The 20,091-nt window shown below is 38.0% G+C and overlaps 2 protein-coding genes across 3 annotated transcripts; one reads left to right on the plus strand and one right to left on the minus strand.

Moving 5' to 3' along the window:
• Window positions 1-2,898: 2,898 nt before the first annotated feature.
• On the plus strand, window positions 2,899-5,262 carry LOC113731273 (peroxidase 4-like). The gene is made up of 4 exons (XM_072080105.1): window positions 2,899-3,214; window positions 3,671-3,862; window positions 4,020-4,188; window positions 4,532-5,262. The coding sequence occupies exons 1-4, from the start codon at window positions 2,978-2,980 to the stop codon at window positions 4,921-4,923; spliced, it is 990 nt and encodes a 329-aa protein (XP_071936206.1). The 5' UTR covers window positions 2,899-2,977; the 3' UTR covers window positions 4,924-5,262.
• Window positions 5,263-10,641: 5,379 nt separating this feature from the next.
• On the minus strand, window positions 10,642-13,214 carry LOC113731287 (LOB domain-containing protein 15-like). Of its 2 annotated transcripts, none has more exons than XM_072080126.1 (3): window positions 12,887-13,214; window positions 12,520-12,769; window positions 10,642-12,305 (listed from the first exon to the last, which is right to left on the minus strand). In XM_072080126.1, exons 1-3 carry the CDS (start codon window positions 12,898-12,900, stop codon window positions 11,826-11,828), a joined length of 744 nt encoding a protein of 247 aa, XP_071936227.1. In that variant the 5' UTR covers window positions 12,901-13,214; the 3' UTR covers window positions 10,642-11,825. The 2 variants fall into 2 exon arrangements, with proteins under 2 accessions (XP_071936227.1, XP_071936218.1); XM_072080117.1 differs by having other exon boundaries at window positions 12,520-12,778; window positions 12,887-13,213.
• Window positions 13,215-20,091: the final 6,877 nt, after the last annotated feature.

Below are 20,091 nucleotides of genomic sequence, written 5' to 3' on the forward strand. Positions count from 1 at the left end.
CATGCGTCCTAGACACCTAGATTCTCATATTATAAAGGAGAAGATAACATCAAGGATTAGGTGTTGACAGCGTTGCTACTTGCTACCAAATAGAAAAATCAAAAGCAGCCAAAGTTTGCTTGAGTTTCTTTCTTTCTTGCTTTCTTTTTTTTTTTAAAAAAAAAAAAAAATAAGGCTGCTTAGTTTATTAACAAGAAAGTGTACGTGTGGTATGAATGTAGATTTCCATTCATTCAACTACTTCCCTTGCTTAATTGGATGAACAAAATCGGGTTAGAGAAATTGAGTTCCTGCTCTGTTGTATGAATGAATAGCCAAAATAACCATCAATACATCTGTTGCAGTGATGCACTCTACTGTTTTCATGAGACCAATCAAAACTCATCTTATGGACTCGGGGGGATTTTGTTTTCCTAATTACATGAGGATAATAAGATTAAAAAAAAAAAAGAAAAGCTCATAAATAATTAATTAGCACGATAGTCTTGGATACAGCTGTCGGCAGTTGGCAACTGATCAAGTAATGCATGTTTTTCTTTAATTATCGTAAACGTTGGACCGAAGAAGTGAAGATTACCTAAATTAATGATTTGAAACTACATTTTCCTTGTTTTTTTTTTAAACATGATTTGGAATATCCAATTAAGGAACCAAAAGGCATTTGGTTTTGAACGAAAAAAAGTTGCCGTCAGCCGTCGGCCGTCGCCTCTATTTCAATGGTGAACCTAACTCATGTATGTCTACGCTATTGCAAGTCTATCTTGGCAATCGCATGATCACGCTTGACCTTATAAACCATCACATTACTAGTTTGCTTTTCTTTTTACTTGTTTACAGCGACGGGATCAATCATAAAATTATGCACATATCATAGTCAAGCACGTAAGCTCATCCAATCATACTCAGTAGAACCCTTTTGTATTCATGAAACCAGTGTGGATCCAAGGTACGTACATGAAGGATCTGACACCCCCACGCTTCTTCAAGAAATTAAGTAATTGAGAATTTTAAAGGTAGTACTCCCAATTGACATGATACTTATGCAGTTATTAAATTATTATTTTATTATTCTACCCTTCTATCCTGCTTTTAAGATCTTGTTTATATGGTCGATTTGACTAACTGGTACTTAATGGGCATTCGTTAAGAGATGATTCAGATGTTGATCTTTTGAAAAAGTGTAATTAATTTGAGAAAGCGTCTAAATGTGGGAGGTGCACTAATTGTGAGTGCGTGTATTAACACGGTAAGTTAGTTGTGATTTAGCTGTGCTAACAATCCTTAAGATAAACTCTTTTAAGCATATGAAGAAAGGGCCTGAAGCAAAAAGAAAAAAACAAGGCTGTCTAATTTTCTGTGCACTTTGAAAAAAGAACTAAATTACCAATGAATCATACTTCTTAATTTTCTATTAATCCATTTTTTCGAGCTTAGCCCAAAAACTTAGGGGTGAAATATCTGAATATTAGTAAAAGAGAACAAGGTCGCGGCCAATTTCTTCAAACACATTTACTGAAATTGACACACTTTTTTTTTTTTTTTGAGGTTTCGCCCATGGTTAGACGGTCGTAACAGTAATTTTGAAGAAAAACATTTATGAGCTAGCCCTACGATTGTTGTCTTCGTTTAAAGAAAAACCCCCACCGATTTTCTGGATATTTTTTGTGGATAAGGTAATCCTCTTTTTTTTTTCAGACTTTTGAAGTTAGTTAATTAAATATAATCTCAGATTTAACCTCAAAAGCCGACAACTCTTGAGGCAAACCTGAGAACTTAACCACCCAACCCTCCAACTCCAAAGAAACGATGTGAGACTATGAAAAAATTAGTAAGACAACCTCTACTAGACCTTAAAGAAGAACCCACTGTTCCATATACCTCCCCTGCGTCTTAGATAAGGTAATCCTCAATACGAAGCTTTATTTGACAGATTAAAACTTACAGCAGTATTAAATGATATCATCATTCAATTGCTTGGCTAATAGGCTGATGCCAACACTCTACCTCTCTTACCTTTGAATAGTAAGCGGCAAAGACTCCGAAACAAACCAAAAATTTTCCATCAACCTATATTGATTAAGCATGCTGACAAGACAAAAATGGACCAAAGTTCACTATGCGGGAAAAGTGTTGCTTTCGAAAAGTCTCAATTGTTTCACAAGGTTAAAGATAATTTTCGAGCTGTCCAAGTATCCTTGATGACTTGTCTGAAACATACATATCCTTTTAAGAAACAGTAACTTGTAAAAGCATGTAAAACTTCAACGAGTTACTAATTCTATAAGCCCATTGAACTGTTTTCTCTTTATTATCGTAGTTAATTATAGAGAGAGGGGGGGGGGTATATTCTTCCGTCATAGTTTTGGCTTGGTGAAATTAAAGGAAAAGGACGCTTAAGACTGATTAAAGTATCACGCAGCTGACGAGCAAAAGTCCTTGAGTACTTATCCTCCATGCATGGCTGCTTTTAACGGTCCCAAAAGGTTGCTGAAGAGTCTACGATGTTCTACGTGAAGATGTCCCATCCTGCATGGAGTTTTATAGGTTAGAATACTATCAAAAAAGCAAATGGCATGCTTAACAGACAAAACTTGACAGATTGTTCTACCTACCACTTTCCATCCCAACCAATCAACCAATGATTCTTTTCTTTTTTATTTTTCCTTTTTCAATTCAAGAAAGACTTTCTAATTCTTACAGCCGAAAGAAAAAGGAAAAAGCTGAACCATTTCATTTCACGTGCATATATTATCAATCAGTATCCAATTCCAAGTCTGCTTCTGTTTTCGCTCTGTTAATTTTAGTTTTGCTCTCACTCTTTGTATAATATGGTAAAATTTTCAGTTACATGCAGTAGTCTAAATTGTTAGGCAAGATGCCCGCGCCAAACAACATCCCCTAGGAGTCTATATAAACTGCAGCTGTATGTGACTCAACTACAAGCTTCAAAAATATCGACTTGTTACCAAAACTTGACATGGCGTCTTCATCTAATTATTGCCGTAATTCCTTTACTATGGTCAGTGTCACGTTACTTATGGTTATTTACTCAATGATCAGTTTTGCCTCTGCCCAACTCTCGACTAGCTTCTATTCTAAGAGTTGTCCGAAAGTGCTTGGTACCATAAGATCAGAAGTCCAATCAGCCGTGTCCAAGGAAAGAAGAATGGGGGCTTCGCTCGTTCGGCTCTTCTTTCATGATTGTTTTGTCCAAGTAATATTTCCAGCATTTGATTTCATGATTTCTGTCCATCAATTGCGATAGGGGTTTTGCAAAACAGTTTGGCTCACTTGAATTTCACAAGAAATTATGCAGAGCTTTAAATTACAGCTTAGCAGGTGCTTGAGTTAAAAAAAAAAAAAAAAAAATCTCTTCAGACTTCTTAAAATATTCCAAACAACTTTTTTTTTTTTTTTTTTTAAAAAACGATGGATGCATTTTTAATCGACTTCACAAAATGTTCTTTAATGCGTGAGGGCACCCCAAAGTCCCCAACCATGCACGGCAACACCACAAGAACCAACGATTCTGATGGGGGTTAATTAATGTAATCAGTTCGATTTCGCCCAAAAGTTAATGACAAGAATCAGATATATATAATCCTCATATATGCAATCATATAATACCAGTATTAAAGTCTGCCAGGTGCATGAATGATGTTTTTTTCAGGGATGCGATGCATCTATACTCCTAGACGACACTTCTTCTTTCAAGGGGGAAAAGACTGCTTTTCCCAACATTAATTCGGTACGAGGATTCGGTGTGATTGATAACATCAAGGAAAAGGTAGAAAAAGTTTGTCCAGGTGTAGTGTCCTGCGCCGATATTGTTGCCATTGCTGCTCGTGATTCCATTGTCATTGTAAGTCTACATTTGCATATGGTATCCTCCTCCTCCTCCTCTTCCCCACACCCCCCCCCCCCACCCCAAAAACAAAAACAAAAACAAAAACTTCCATTGCTCATAAAGTTCCTATATTTCACTGTTTTTATTATTTTTCATTGGATCATCATATCAGCTTGGAGGACCTAGTTGGGATGTCAAACTTGGGAGAAGGGACTCCAAAACGGCCAGCCTTTCTCAAGCCAATAGTGGCCGTCTTCCGGGTCCAGCATCTACTCTCGCTAACCTCATTAATAGGTTTCAAGCCGTCGGCCTCTCAGCAAAGGATATGGTCGCCTTGTCTGGTACTCATTTCTCCATACTTCCGCCATTTCTTTTCTTTTCTTTTCTTTTCTTTTTCTCCTTTTACCTTTTTACCACTTAGGATTGGCACCGACGTTCTCATGCAACAAATTACTAATTACAAACAAGAAGTTAAATAATACTAACAATGAATTAGGGTCTCATGAGTTGAGTTGTATCCAATTCAAATCAGTTTATGTAATTTGTATAATTTTTAGTGTAAATCCTTACAATTTGGCTCATACGATTAATTTGGAGAATTATACAGACCACTTGAATGCTAATATTTTGGTCAATCTCTAAAATGCCTGCCTTGCCTTGTATGTTTGGTGTTACTAACAACAGGAGCGCACACCATCGGGCAAGCGAGATGTACCAACTTCCGGACTCGTATATACAACGAGACCAAAATAGACACTTCTTTTGCTAAAACCAGACGGAGTCAATGTCCCGCAACCGTCGGCCGAGGAGACAACAATTTGGCTCCATTAGACCTTCAAACTCCTACTGGTTTTGACACCAAATACTTCCAGAACCTTATCAACAAGAAGGGCCTCCTACACTCTGATCAAGTTTTATACAACGGCGGCTCCACCGATTCGTTGGTCGAAAAGTACCGCAAGGATTCGAAGACCTTCAACTCTGATTTTGTGAAAGCAATGATCAAGATGGGAGATATTAATCCTCTTACGCGATCTCAAGGCGAGATAAGGAAAAAGTGTAGGAAGCTGAACTGATTGATCATAGCATCAATTGGACGTAGTGATTAATTTGTGTGTAGGATGTTGTTTTAAGTTTTGAGAAGTCTTTCTTCCTTGGTTTGTTCCCCCCCCCCCCCCCCCCCCCCCCCAAAACCAAGTGTTCAATTGAATCAATTCGTCTTTTTCTATCCTCTCTGTCGAAGTAAGTTGTACTTACCATTCCGTATTCTGGAGGCCAAAGAGGCAACCAAGTGAGTATAGTTATTTTAATTTCTACTTCAATGTATTGCTTTGAAGAAAGAAAAATACGTATTACTAGTGATTTTGAAAAATTTAAATAGTTTTATATTAGATGAATTGAGACTTGTGACAGCATATCCAACTTATAAATTTGGGATGTTTTTCATCAATTTTTCTTTTGATTAATCATATGGTCACTTTTTAGGTTTAAAGTTTTGGATGCCAGCTCAAAGTGTAGGAATAGAGGTCTAGGCCATGTTACATGATTGACTCTCAACAGCATCATCGTTGCCAAGAATTGTGTCGTCCCTTTTTTTTTTTTTTTGGATAAAAAGCAAATTTCGTTAATGAATTGCTGAAAATCGTCATGCATAATTTGATTTACATCATTATTGATGATAGGTTAAACACGTATTAGAAATAGCACATTTGCAATTTAACAGATTCAATAGATCTAAAAAATGTTAACATAGTTGAAAAATACAAGAAATAAATTACTATAATTTTCTTGTGTGGATATTGCAATCGCCAAATCTGCTAATCAACAATTTTATCGAAATAAATCCAAGACCCAAGAAGTTTCAAAATTGACAATCAGTTTTGAAATAAATTCAAATCTAATAACAAAATAAAAAAACCAAAAACAAAAATATTCTTAGTAAAAAAAAAATGAAATGATGTATTGGTTCCGAAAATTGCTACAGTAGCAGAGAGTAGATATATGATTTAATGCCAGGTCAACTTATGGATTCAGTGAGCAAATGGGGCTCTCAAAACATTGGGCCTTTTGAGTCAGAAACGGGCAATTAGTCCTAGATTTGTCACCACTTGGAAAGAGTCTACTATTGGAAGTACCCTGTAGAAATTAAGGGTTCCCCTAACAGTACCTATAAGTCGATTGCCAAGCCACGCCTAACACCCGATGGGACTTCACATGGGCCTATTGAGCCCAATAAAAAACAACTTTTATTTTCATTTGATTTTTCTATCTAAAACTCATATAAGCAAGCAAACTCTATAAGCCGCTTTTAAAACCATTCTTAAATTTCTACTTTTATGAAAAAAAAAACCTTAAATTTGTGAGCAAGATTTTTAATACTCTTGACTTTTCTACAAGTAATTTTAGAAAGCAGAAAGCAAACTGGACTAGGCCTCACTTCTATCACAAAAGCTGTGATAAAAGATTTAGATTCTTCCATGTTGCCTGGCAGGAAATAGATGGGATGTGTAAGTAAGCTAGGACTACAAACGAATTGAGATGCTTGCGAGCAGTTTCGAGTCCAATCGATCTCGATCAATATCGAGCTCGAGTCGCGATTGAGTTAATCAAATTGAACTCGAGTTCAAAAATATTCAGCTTTTTAACTCGCGAGTCGGTTCAATTATATATATATATATATATATATATATATATATATATATATATATATAATAGTAAAATTACATATATATCTTTAATATTTTATTATTTATTGAAAAATATTATTTTATTCATTTTTTAAAAATATAATAATTTTTTTAATTTTTAACCTCGAACTCAAGCTTTATATTTTGAGCTCGTCGAGCTTGAGTTTCGTAAAACTAAGTTGAGATTCGATTCGATTCGACTCGTTTGCACCCCTAAAGTGAGCAAATTTTTTGGATTTTTGAAGATTTCCCCTTTGATGACTAGAAGGGGGTGGAGCTTAATTAGATGATCTAAACAACCGTTGATATACGAATTAGTATATAATTAAGGGCAGCACTATCGGTCACAAGTGCCGACTCGGCTAATAGAGTGAGTCTGAACTCTAAACCACACTTAAATCACTAATCAACTCATTTTTTTGCGAAGAAAGTCAACTCATGTTTTGAGCGTTGGAACGATGTTGTGTGTGTTCAATTGGGTGGCAATGACCTTGAGATCGGAGGAGGATAACATTTAAGTATATTCACCAACACCCTTTGCCAGTACAGAGAATGCTTATATAATTAATGAATTCTGTCTGTAATTATGCTAATAGTCTATCTAATCCATCCATAAACTTGAAAAATTTCGCAAATAGTTAGTTTAATTAAACCGTGCAGAAGTGACCGAGCTTTGAAAAGCATTCGTTGAAACAAACCATGTGATGACCTAGTAATATGAACAGTGTCGGGCGCTAATTTTAGTCCCCCAGGCCCAGAGATTGAAGTCAATCGCCTCTCTCCGACACGTAAATAAATGGAGGAGATGGGAATTTAGGCAACCATTGATTGATCCAAATCACTTCTTTCTCTGAATATTTAAAAATACCTACTCCCTCCCTTTTTTTATAACTGACGTTTAAGAAATTTGCACTAATATACTTTTATCTGTCGTTTTATTATCCCCATACAGTATTAATTATTTTTTCACAATTTTACCCTTTTATCTCTCTTTTCCAATACAGGGTTCTTAATTACTACTCCTAGTAATTATTACTTCTCTCTTTGTAACAACCCTAGTAATTATCTGCCCCTCCGTATTTTAGTAAGAGAAAATATGGGTGAATTGAACAATTAATGAGGGTACAAAAGGAAAATAGTGTACAGATTTAAACAATGAAAAACTTTTCTTAATTGGTGTGCAAAACCTTAAACGTGTGTTATAAAAAAAAAGAGGGAGTATATAACTTGGTTTGAATAACAACTTCTTTTTTGTTGTAAAATGTGATACTCCCTCCGTCCCGTTTTGTTAATCTTGATTTTTTCTTTCACAGATTAAGAAAATGCAATTAATTTGGTTGGAAACATAAATTTAGATTAATAATTTTCTAAAATACCCTTATGCTAATCACGAAGAGTGCCAATTAATATCAGTTACAGCTAATGGGTTAGTATTGGAGAAGCTCAATGTATTCAATGTAGTGGGTTAGTATTTAATAACAATGTATTAATAACAAGATATTTAATAAGGGTATTTTAGACAATTTAAAAGATTACTAAATTTTTTAATGGGAAAGTGGACTATAATTTGGGACAGACGAAAAAGGAAAACAAGATTTTGAGGAAAACAAGACTATCAAAGTCGGACGGAGGAGCAGTAAGCAAAGCAGTTTCTCAATATCCTACGTACGTCGGGAACTTATATTTATTTACATTTGTTGATATCGGAATCATACACAAATTGTCAATGCCACACCGGTCATTGACTATCATCAGGATGAACGCTGTATAATTCTAAACACGTTTCTGTGCTTATTTTAGTTCTTTGTTGAATGTGATTAGTCCATCGACCAGAGCCAGTCAACATTAACAACACATGAACCTGTCTTCTTCTGGTTGTGTTTAATCTGGAAAAAAGAAAAAAAGGCAAAAAGGGAACAAAGGATTGAGAGGCTGGAAAATTTGGAAGCTCTTGAAGTACATTTTACTTGCCCCTATCCGTTGCTCCATTTAATTACATTTGTTCTTTTTATTGGACACAAGGGTTTTTCCAAGTAGTAAATAAATGCTTTTTTTTTTTTTTTAAATGTTGACCTTTCTAATTTATTCTATTACTTTATAAATCTCTGAGCAGTGGTGTGAGCCTTTGGGGAGAACATTTAGTTAAAATTAGATTGGCATTATTTACAAAATATATATATATTTACTTGTCGTATCATATCACAAACATATTTTTCAATCATCTGAATTTCCTTTTATCTTGCGTATACCATATCATAAAAAAAAAATTACAGTAATTATTCTAAATAATATTTCAAATAATCTTCTTCTAAATATCACACCCAAACTTCTTTTGGTTGCCCTCGCAGAAATATGAGAAATTTGGATTGGTGTTTGACCATACAAAATAAATAAAACGACAAGCCAAAAAGCCACCGCTTCAAGCAACCATGACGTGAAAACAAATTCCATCTTAATTGATTAATTCCAGACGCTCCTCTCAAAGCCTCCTAGTACAATTGTGTATATATAAAACTATAAATACACGTAGTATTATTACGTACAGCTTCCACTAACTTTCTAGTAAGAGCATGGTGTGTCAATATTAAAATCCAATGCCTGCTACTACACCTATCACTCCTCCTACTCTGGATGAGCTCCACACGCCAAGAAAACTCTCTAACAATTATGCCACTAATCAATAGTACTAAAGCCTTGGATTGGATGTGAGCATTTTCGTTGACAACCCAATTAATTAGCACATACTCCCTCCGTCCCACTTTGATAGTCTTATTTTCCTTTTTTGTCTGTCCCAAACTGTAGTCCAATTTCCCATTAAGAAATGTAGTAATCTTTCAAATTATCTAAAATACCCTTATTAAATATCTTGTTATTAATACATTGTTATTAAATACTAACCCACTACATTGAATACATTGAGCTTTTTCAATACTAACCCATTAGCTGTAACTGATATTAATTGGCACTCTTCGTGATTAGCATAAGGGTATTTTAGGAAATTATTAATCTAAATTTATGTTTCCAACCAAATTAATTACACTTTCTTAATCTGTGTGAAAAAAAAAATCAAGACTAACAAAACGGGACGGAGGGAGTAGTATAATTTACACAAAGCAATTAATATGTGGTTTTGGAGATCCTTAATTTATTTGTATTTCTCTCCCTTGCCTTGTGAAATGGATCCCTATCACAAACATATGCATTCTGTTTTTCAACAGCAGCCAATTTGGAACCACCTTTCAATACAGCTGTTATAAACAGGGGAAAAAAAAAAAAGAAAACACTGAATCTATATATATTAGTAATTTAGTACTGTTATGTACTTGCAATTATTGAAGCATTCATCTGTGCATACTTTTTGCAAGAATTGCCTTCCTCTTGATTCTTTTTTTTTTTTTTTTTTTCAACGGTAGATGTTCTATAACCTAATCCAACCTAATCTAGGGGTAAGGGGAGATGATCAACTAAGATCAATCACATATTGTGACAAATTTGAGGGAGGCAAGGTTGAACCCTGACTTCCAGCATCACCAAAAAGGGCGATGACCACTAGACCAAATGACCAGTGGCACCTTCCTCTTGATTCACCTTTAGAAATTCTGAACTAAGATAATAGTGGCCGGAGTAGTTGATGACACTTGTTTTTGGGCATGATGGTGAGCCTGATACTCGCTTGCCCAGAAACCGGCTTGACAGTGAAGGATATGATGCTTACCTTTCAACCAAATTGTACAGAGACCCCAGTGGTGAGTCTTTCCTATCAATCCATCAAGTATCACACAACTAATTTAGTGAATATACCAGTCATTGCCAAATTGGAAAATTTTTTTTTTATACGTATTCTTTTACCTACGAGAGAAATAGATAGGATCCAATAGGAGAGTAAGAGGTATTGCGACTTCTTTAATATTACTCGGAATACGCCATAACCCAATCAATGAACCAAACAAAATACGAAAGCAAACGAAATGACTTCTTCGGCACAATCACACGTACTCCAATGCGAGTGGTAATGCAATTAAATACGAAAAAATAATCTGAAAAGGACAGAACCCCATAATAAGTAAATCCTATATAAATTACAAACCAAAAAAAAAATTGGAGAGATGACAAACAAGAATATAACACATTGCCAGAGCATTTTCTGTCATATATACCACCACAGCCACAGCCACAGCAACACCAACTTAGTACGATACCTTAGATGCGAGTTCAGTACTCGCGTAGAACAAGCTTGCTGTAGCTAAATCCTGGGCAATAAGTAGCATAAATTTTTTCACATTCCAGGCCAAAAAAAAAAAAAAAAAAAGAACAAGAATCTAAACTACAAAAATCTATTGGGAGAAAATAATATAATGTTACGGCACTGCAATTCTGACCGGAACTCGGGGTCATGTTTCTGATCTTGCACATGTACAATACTTTTTGTCTCCTCTCTGGAGTCTCTGGCATTCCTTAATCTTGAAGTTCCTTTAACGGGCACAGACTTGCATGTATGAGCAGCAGAGAGTTTCAGACTTCCAGCATTGTCCTTGTACCCCACACGTGCAAGCTCCCATTCGATCTTCGCGTGTTTGAAGTTGTTGAAACCAGGGGAAAGAAAGGCCTCCTCGGAAAATTAAGGCAAGCTAGCTCTCGGAAATTCAGAATTTTCATTCTGGGAACCAGCTAGTTTCCATTTGGATTTTTTTTTCTTTAGTTACAGAAACCTGGTCTGATACTATCAACTCCAACCCCAAAGGGACGGCAAATACGGAAAGCCCAGTAGATCTATAAAGGGTGGAGTTTCCTTCAGAAACCCTAATGAAGGTCAGTAGTTGCAGGTACCGATAGTTTAACAAGAATTTGTCTCTTCAAGAAAAGTTCTTTTTGAACGAGAAAAGAAAAACAAAAACACAAAGTCCTGAAATAAATATATAAAAACAGAATAGGAAAAGGCTTCAATAAACACATTGCTTATGCTTCATTAACCTCAGTCCTCTTTCTTTTTATTTCTAATCAGGCACCATTCATCTAAGTCAAGCAAAGACAAAAACAAGAATCTACAATCCGAATATTTAAGGCCAAATAGTACACTGGTATTTTTCTGTGTAGGATGAGGATAATAGGGTCGGTTTCTTTATCTTCTCTTTGGCTTTGACCTAACTTTTGATGTCTTAAGAATGTGACTCGTGCTGCCTAACTAAATGAATGGGTCATTTACTTCTGTTGATAGGCAATTTTCAGCTCAAACGAAGTCGTATACGGAGAGATATGATGGGAAAAAAAAATCTGTGGGTGAAATTGATAGATTAATCGAAAAAGGGTATATTATTGTTTGTGATAGTGTTAAAACTAGCTGTGCTAGAAGGTGGGGTGTACAAAGATGGAGCTGAAGGAGCAGAAGAAGTGGTGGAAACAACAACAAGAGAAGCAGAAGGTTGGGCCGGTGGTGGAGGAGGTGGTGCGGGAGCTGGTGTGGGAGTAGAAGGAGGGGGAGCGGGGGTGGGAGTTGGAGTAGCCGGAGCTTGTGGCATCATAGCAACAGATACATGATTTCCAGAGGAGACCAAAGCAGCATGAGTAGATGCTATGATATTATTTGCAGCCTCTCTATATTTATATCTCAGTATCTCATTCCTAACTGCATGAAGTTCGGCCTGTAAAGATTGAACCTGTTGTTGCAATGCTGAAATTGCCCCCATGCATCCGTATACTGGATCTCTTAGTCTCACGTTTGCTTCGTATACCAAACTATTTGCAGCATCAGCTCTTTGATTCTCAGGGACCTCCTACAAATTTCAAAGAATTGAAGTAAACAAAACAAGAATTGCAGTGTTTAAATAGTTTCACATATTCAGAAGGAGTTCAATTCGTTAATAACTGTTTCCTAGGATCAAAGAAAAAATTGAAAAGGGAAGAGGAAAAGAAGGCGGAGAAGGAGGGTTTATGTTGGACTAATTTCTCGATTCTTATCTGATATCTAAGATTAAATGGTTTACTTACCATGAGCATCTTGGAAACGTTGCTAGCACCAAAAACTTTGTGAACAGCAGCAAATTTCTGGGGTTCATGTGGGGAAAAATAAGGAGAAAAAGGGCATTCTTCCGCACATCTTCGTCTTAGCAGCTTACAAGCGGCACATGGAGTAATGGTATTCAAGGTTCCTGGAGGACCTAACATGTTTCTCCTTCCCATCTGTGACGATGCATCGAATTCTGTTTTCAACTTCTTTGCTATCTCATCTAATCTCTCCCTGTATATACTTTTCCAAAAGAAATATAAGGGGGAAAAAAACACTTAGAAACAGTTGCTTAATTTCGGATTACAGAATCAAGGTTATATATGTGCCTTATCACCATCTGGATCATACCTTTCTCTGGACATCCAAGAATGCTAGTGTAGGTCACGGCCGGCTTGCAAATTAGATGTGGGGATGGGATTGGGGGAAAGGACTAAAGGCGAGGGAGAGAAAGCTTCAACTTTCAAGTTTCAAGGGAGAGGAGGAGAAACGAAAAAGAAAAAAGAAAGAAACTAGTTGAGGGAAAAGAGGAGTGCTTAAAAGGCAAGGTATCAGGAAAAAGTAGGTCAATGTTTTTTCATCACAAACTAACAAATTAAGTGTATCTGAGATGGTGAAATATTATACTCCAACCTTAAGAGCTAGAGTAAGAATAGGGCGGCCTAAATTAGAAGATCGGGAGTGATGATGGAAAGAAGTGATAATCAATACATCATTGAATTTGAAGATTTGGACAAATTTTTACATTGGCCCCCACGCTCCCTTAGGGGTGTTCCGTCAAAGCTAGCTTGCTTCCCCCCACGTGTGACTTCATACGGCTATTGACTTTTTGACGGTAGCCAACTGGGGTTTCACCCATAGCAATGGACAGATTTTCTTGTCTTAACAAAATACGCTATTCTTTTGTGTTTTTCAACATCTAATTTTAGACGTAAAGAAAACATGATGATCGCTTTGATGAAACAAAGATGACTTAATGTGAAGGTCTAGATATTAAAGGTAGATTTATTGAAGCAGGGTACTGCTAAAGATTTAGTTCCTCCAGGCAAAATCTTTTGGTTTGTTTTTTTTCCTAGTCCGGGTCGATGTCCTAGAACCCACCTCTCATGTGATACACGTCGTGTCGCCTTGAGAAATACAGCAATGGACTTCACGATCTGAAATTTTCAGGCGAAGCACTCCTCCAAGCAACAGAGAATTAAACCGTTCTCCTTGCAAAACGGTAGCATTCGTTCATTAGATTCATAATTTGTAATGTCAAGAAATTGATTATACGAGGCTCTCCTCCTTTGTTATACGAGGCAGAAATCAGTGTCTAGCTAGAAGAAACTGGAGAAGAATTTTATGCTTTGAGATAGACATGTCAAAAATACATTTGCTTTTGGAACTTATTATTTTTATTCTTTTAATAGATTTGCAGTAAAAAGCAGGAGTTTAATAGTTGAGAGATTTTCTGGGTAGTCGGCTTTCAAGGAAAAAAAAAAAAAAAAAAGAGTTGCTTCGGAAATTCACTGCCAGTCGTCTAAAAGGTTTTGAATTGCTTGACGGCGTTCACAATTTATACCTAAGCTAAACCCTCAAAACAGTCTATTCTTGCGTAACTATTGACTCGCAAAACGTGTTTAACAGTTTCAGCCACAGCCAATAACTTGTACTAGCGCCATCCACATCTTTGATCTAAGCTGTCATTCGTGGGTGGCATGTCAAGGTAAGAAAGGACATATACCCAGAATCTTGTAATGAACAAGGTTCTTAACTAACTTATATATCTTTGATCTTTAATTACCCAAACAAAAAAAAAAAAATCTATCTGGGAATTAGATATATGAAGCGTAACAAAGTAGGACGCACGTCCACATATCCGAGGGCATACAATGGTTGAAGTTCTTGTAAGAAAAACAACCCTTTGGCTTGCATGTACGCCCATGAGGGGAAAAAAGAGAAGGTAAAACATAGACTGTTGTTAGTGTATATCTACGAGATTCCATGTGTATCGTTTGTTTCATATCAAAGGAAAGGAAGTAAAACCTACTTTGCTACAACATGAAGCAATACACATACCTTCAATGTTAAAGGCAACCTAAAAAGAAAAGAAATTACCGTTCCGAGATTTTTCTAATTTTGGGTAAATAATTACTTTCAAGGTTAAAGTATATATTAAACTTAAACAGTTTATACTGTTCAAAGAAAACTAGAGAAAAATTTTTATAATTGGCTTCAATTAATTAGTATATTGTTTTGTCGAGTTCTCTAAAACTCCCCAGTGTACATGATTCTAGTGAAGAGTAAAATAGGTGGGCAAAAAAAAAAAAAGAAAAAGATGAGGGCACGTCCTGTGAGCGTCAAACTGGTGGGTTGAAGTTGGCCAGACAAAAACTCAACTCTCGCGAAAGTTGGCATCACAGAGTAGGTGCAGAAAAGGAGAGAAACCAGTAAAGGGTATATATGACCGGACATAGATGAGGAGTAGGGAATGGAAAATGGAGGGTTGGTTTTGGAGCATTGGAAAGGATAAACAAATCTTCGTTACCCATTTGCATATGCTTGCAAGTAGTAAATAGTAATGGATAGTGTGATGTAAAGACTTGCTTTAAATGCAAGGCAATGCAGCGATGCGTTATATCGTTTGACCCGTATTTTAAGCCGAGGAAATCGCAACCTTGTTTCTTCCAAACACATTACGGGTCTCTTTAGAAACTGAGGGCTTGTTTGAAACCTAGTTTTTTTAGAGTTTGTCTAAAACTTTACTGTAGTGCACTGTAGAAATTTTTGAAAAAATTTTATAAAAATTTTTTGTAAGGAGAAAAATTTTGTAGAAGTTTTTGTAAGGTTAAAAACTTTTTTTTTTCTTTCTCTTTCTCTTTCTCTTTCTCTTTCTTTCTTTCCTTTCTCTTTTCTTTCTTCTTCTTCTTCTTCTTCTTCCCCTTCCCCGTTACCTCTGCCTCCAGCAGTGCCACATCCCGCCACCCCCTGCTTTGCTTCTCCCCCTCTGCCCCGCCACCCCCTTTCTCTGCCATCTCCTTTGCCCGCCTTCCCCCTCCCCCCGCCACCCTCTGCCCTCCCCTCTGCCCTTCCTCCTCCACCCCTCCCCCCGCAACTTCAAAACAGGCCCACCTTTCCCCTCTACCTCGCCACTCCCTCGCCACCTTCCCCCTCCTCCCGTCACCCCCTTGGCCCCTTTCCCCTCCTTTATTCCCCTTCCCGTTTACCATCCCTGAATCCCGCCACCCGTCAAATTTTTTTTTGGGGCAAATCCCCTTTTTCCCTCTGTCCTCCCCTTTCCCCGCCACCCTCCCTCAGTGCTATCTGGTCTCGCAACCTGATCGGCCAGAGGGGAAGGGGAAGAGTGGTGGGGAAGGAGGGGGGAGATGCAGAGAGAAAAAAAAAACTTGGGAAGAGGGAAAAAGGAAAAAAAAAAAACGGGGAGAGGGAAAAAGGAAAAAAAAATCGGCACTAGAAAAGGTGATCGGCGACGGAACCGGCGGCGGAGGTGGTGGCCGGTGACAGAGCAGTTGACGGAGGTAGTGGTGGGGGAGGAAGAAGAAGAAAAGGGGAAAGGAGTTTTTTTTTTTTGTGTTCTTGATATTTTAAGTGTGTGGGTTAAAAAATTTTGATATGTTTTTGGGATTCCTGTAGTACAAGTTGTTAAAAAACTAGTATAATAAAAACTTGGTAAAAATTTTTAGGAGTTTGTCTAAAACTTTACTGTAGCGTACTGTAGAAGTTTTTGTAAGGCGAAAAACTTTTTTTTCCTTTTCTTTTTTTTCTTTCTTTTTCTCTTTCTCTTTCTTTTTTCTTTTCTTTCCTCTCTTCTTCTTCTTCTTCTTTCCCCCTCCCCCTTCCCCGTTACCTCCCAGCAGCAACTCCACCAATGCCACCTCCCGCCACCCCTCTCCTCCCTTTCCTCTTCTCCTCCCCTTCCTCTTCTTCTTCCCTCTGCCCTTCCCCCGCCACTGCTCTCTGTTCACCATCCCTTTCCTCTCCCCTTAGCCTGCCACCCCTCCTACTCACTCCTCCGCCACCCCCCTCTGCCCACCATCCCTTTCCTCCCCTCTCCCCCGCCACCCCTTTGCCCGACCTCCTCCGCATGCGTATTAGCTAGCCCAACTCCCAAGCGCGCGCACCAAGCGTGCGCCTTATCCACAGCGCGATCCCCCTCGCTGTAGACGTAGCCCAGCAGCACCAGATGCAGACGCAGCCCAGGCTCAGCCTTTCCTCTTCTCCACAACGCACCAGATGCAGCCCAAGCTCGCGACCCAGCCGCAATGCGCGTGCAATCACGCGACCTCTGTGCCCCTGCTTGCCCCTACGCGTCCACAACTAGCAAGAGCACGCGACCAGGGCGCCTCTCAACAAGCCAAGCGCATCTCCGCAGGATGGGGGACGAAATGGCGGTGGTGGTCAACACCGGCAGTGGTGGTAGGTTAGGAAGGGGGAGGAAGAAGAAAAAAAGGGAAGGGAATTTTTTTTTTTTTTTTGTGTTTTGGGTATTTTGAAGTGTATAGGTAAAAAACTTTGAGAAATTTTTTGAGGTTCCTGTAGCAAAAGTTGTTAAAAAACTAGTAGGTAAAAAACTTGTCCAAAAACCTGGCTCCCAAACAGGCCAGTATACATTGGCCCCCTTATACCTATTTATATTTAACCAACTAGCTTCGACCACCACATATATTGTATATTGTCGGGGGCCGAAGATCATAAATTCAAATCTTACTCTTCATCAAAATTGTCACTTAATATATCTTCTATTCAATTTATATGGTTGTGTAATGCATTTGTATGGTCCCCGTGAGTTTTTCGTGACCCTGTTAGGTCAATCTCCCTATAATAGGTTAGAATGGGAGTAGCAATAAGAGTATGTATAGATTTAATTTGAGTAAGTATTTAAATGTAGAGAAGCTGTTTCTGTGCACTAATAGAATAAGTTACCTATAATTTAGATTGGTTTACAGGCACCAATTAGAAAATTTTGTATTGTTTTTAATTATTTCATAAATTAATTTCATCTCACAGACCAAAACTGTTAAGACTGGCATCAACAGCCTCGACGAGAATTACCTCTCATTTGTTTCAGATTCAACATTACACATTTATTTTGAGATTTACGCTATGTATTTTTTTTTCCCTTTTTGGGGGGTTGCACAAACGCATTCTGAATTTCTGATCATTGGATAATTATTGTGGAAATAACACGTCAAACTTTAAATTTAAAATTGTTGCTATTTTTCAGTGAAATGTATGGGCTCCCACGGACTCCACAGAAAGGGATCGAACGGCCCTTTTGGTAATTGTATCAGATGAGCATACGAAAAGGAGAAATTATATTTAACAGGTAGCAAGCGTCTGTCCCTTGGCCCTTTGCATTGTTAGGCCCGCAGAATTGATACGGACAATTCTGGCCCACTAATCCGGTCCAGTGGCACAGTCAAAAGAGAGATTTAGGTGTCCGAGTTTGATGTATCACAATAACAAGCCCACATTGTAAACGGCATTTTATAGGTAAACGCCATAGGACCTCTATTTTTCTGAATAGGTAAATACAAAAGTAATGAATCCAAATCAGAAGCTGCCGTCGACTGTTTGGGCTCCATTTTTTGGAATGTCCTCTCCCCATTATTCACGTGCTGTCCTGCTGCCTGTATATTGTACAACACACGAATTGAAAATCTGACAGCAGGTGGTCCGTCCAACTGCCAAAGCACTCGTACCGGTGTAAAATTCATATCAGCTGGATGTATTGCTACTTGGAAAGCGGAAACCGACAAGATCCTCACTACTACGCTGCAGCACAAATCTGCCGATCCGAGTAGAATTAGAATGCCGATGGGGTTGTGCCCTAAACTTTTTGGTTTAAGATTAAATCTGTTTTTGCCTCTTAAAATGTCATCATCCAGAAATCTTGGAATTAAACTTTAGTTTTTGAATCTTAATGAGATCAATAGTAGATCATCATTTGAATTAAGATTGTGATGCAGCATTTTGGACTCTGATGAAATCCTGGAGTTTTTATACAAAATATTTTGTCATTCAGCTTTGAATTGCATAACCCCCCTTGGTGGGGCACCAAATTTCGTTCTTGCTTATGCCCTTAATGGCAATGCAAGACCTCAGATCAACCTGCTTTTACTACAGACTGAAATGCGATTCTCATAGGCTTTGCTTAGCCTTCCTTCATTTCCGAATTTCAGCTGGGCAATTGAAGACACAGAAATGAAAGATGTCAACAGCAGCGTTACAAGAAAACTTTTCATTTCAAGGTTTCCCGAAAAGAGATCGAGCACAATCTCTAAATCATAATAAAAACTGAAGGAGAACTGGAAAGCAGAGCTGTAATAACTTATTAGTGATTGCTAGTACTATTATGTTTCTTGAAAATTACTAGTACATGACAGTGCTATCTTACATGCTACCACATACTTGATTCCACACACACTTTTTTGGGCTGAAGAGCAGATTTGTAGCAATAAATTGTACTAGTACGTAGCTTCCCAAAACAACAAGGGCTATGAAGAATCGATCATGCAGATTCTTTTAGCAATAAATTGAGCAGATTAGCAGAGCCGCGGCTCGGCGTAACACTATTGGAGGAGCAACGGCCGCCTACACCGCCAAAGCAGAGACTTGAGACATGGAATACATATCCCTCGTCTTCATCACCTTCAACATCTTTCCTCCATGAGTGAAAAGACAATTTTCTACGTTGTTTCCCGCCTGCAGGCTTTGGAGTAAAAGGAGATGAGCGAACTGAACGCGAAGAAGACCATGGAGAGGATGAAGAAGAAGAAGACGACGACGGTGAGGATTGCGCATTGCTCTTCTTGATTACGTTCAGCTTAGGAAGAACAGTTTGCAAGATGCTACTGGGGTTAGCAGTAGTAGGCGTAGGCGCCTCCGATGGATGCTTCTTTACAGAGATCCTAGCAGGGCTGCATAGGTATGAAGGTGGAGGGGTGAGAGGAGGAAGCGGCCGCCTTTCCCTTTCGCTGAGCTTGACCTTAGGCGTTCCAGGTCGAGATTCCCACCTGAATGGGATGCCGGCAGACGAATCTGCATAGTAGACTTCATTAGAGGAGTTGCTCATTGATGGCTGCCTCAACAGAGTCCTAGAGCAAGAGGACAGTTTGGCCTCGGACTTGACTCTGATGGGCTTTATGGGAACATCCGAGATGCGCGTGTGCATTTTCTCTTTCGATTGCTTCTGCAAAATGTCTGATTAAGTTTCCTCAATAATAGATGTTTGGAGGACGGGGAAGGGAAGAAGCAGACACCAGACTATGAATGTGAGTGCACCATCTTTATATACAGTTAGATTCCCAATACAGACTTCGTATTCTATTTGCCCAGGGCTTTTTCTTTTTTGTCTTTATTCCCTGTGCTTTGGTGCCCCGGTCATATCATATGGGCAAAGGTATCACCAGGTAAGAATACAGTAATCTTTTTCTTTTTCTTTTTAGGGTTCAAATCAAACTACGATAAAGAATACGGTAGTCCTAACTAGTGAAGTTATAACATATTTTGTTTTGTTTTTTTTTTATTTCTTTTAACCACATTCGCTTTAA

The sequence above is a fragment of the Coffea arabica genome, chromosome 1c (assembly GCF_036785885.1).
Source record: "Coffea arabica cultivar ET-39 chromosome 1c, Coffea Arabica ET-39 HiFi, whole genome shotgun sequence".
Taxonomy (NCBI): domain Eukaryota; kingdom Viridiplantae; phylum Streptophyta; class Magnoliopsida; order Gentianales; family Rubiaceae; genus Coffea; species Coffea arabica.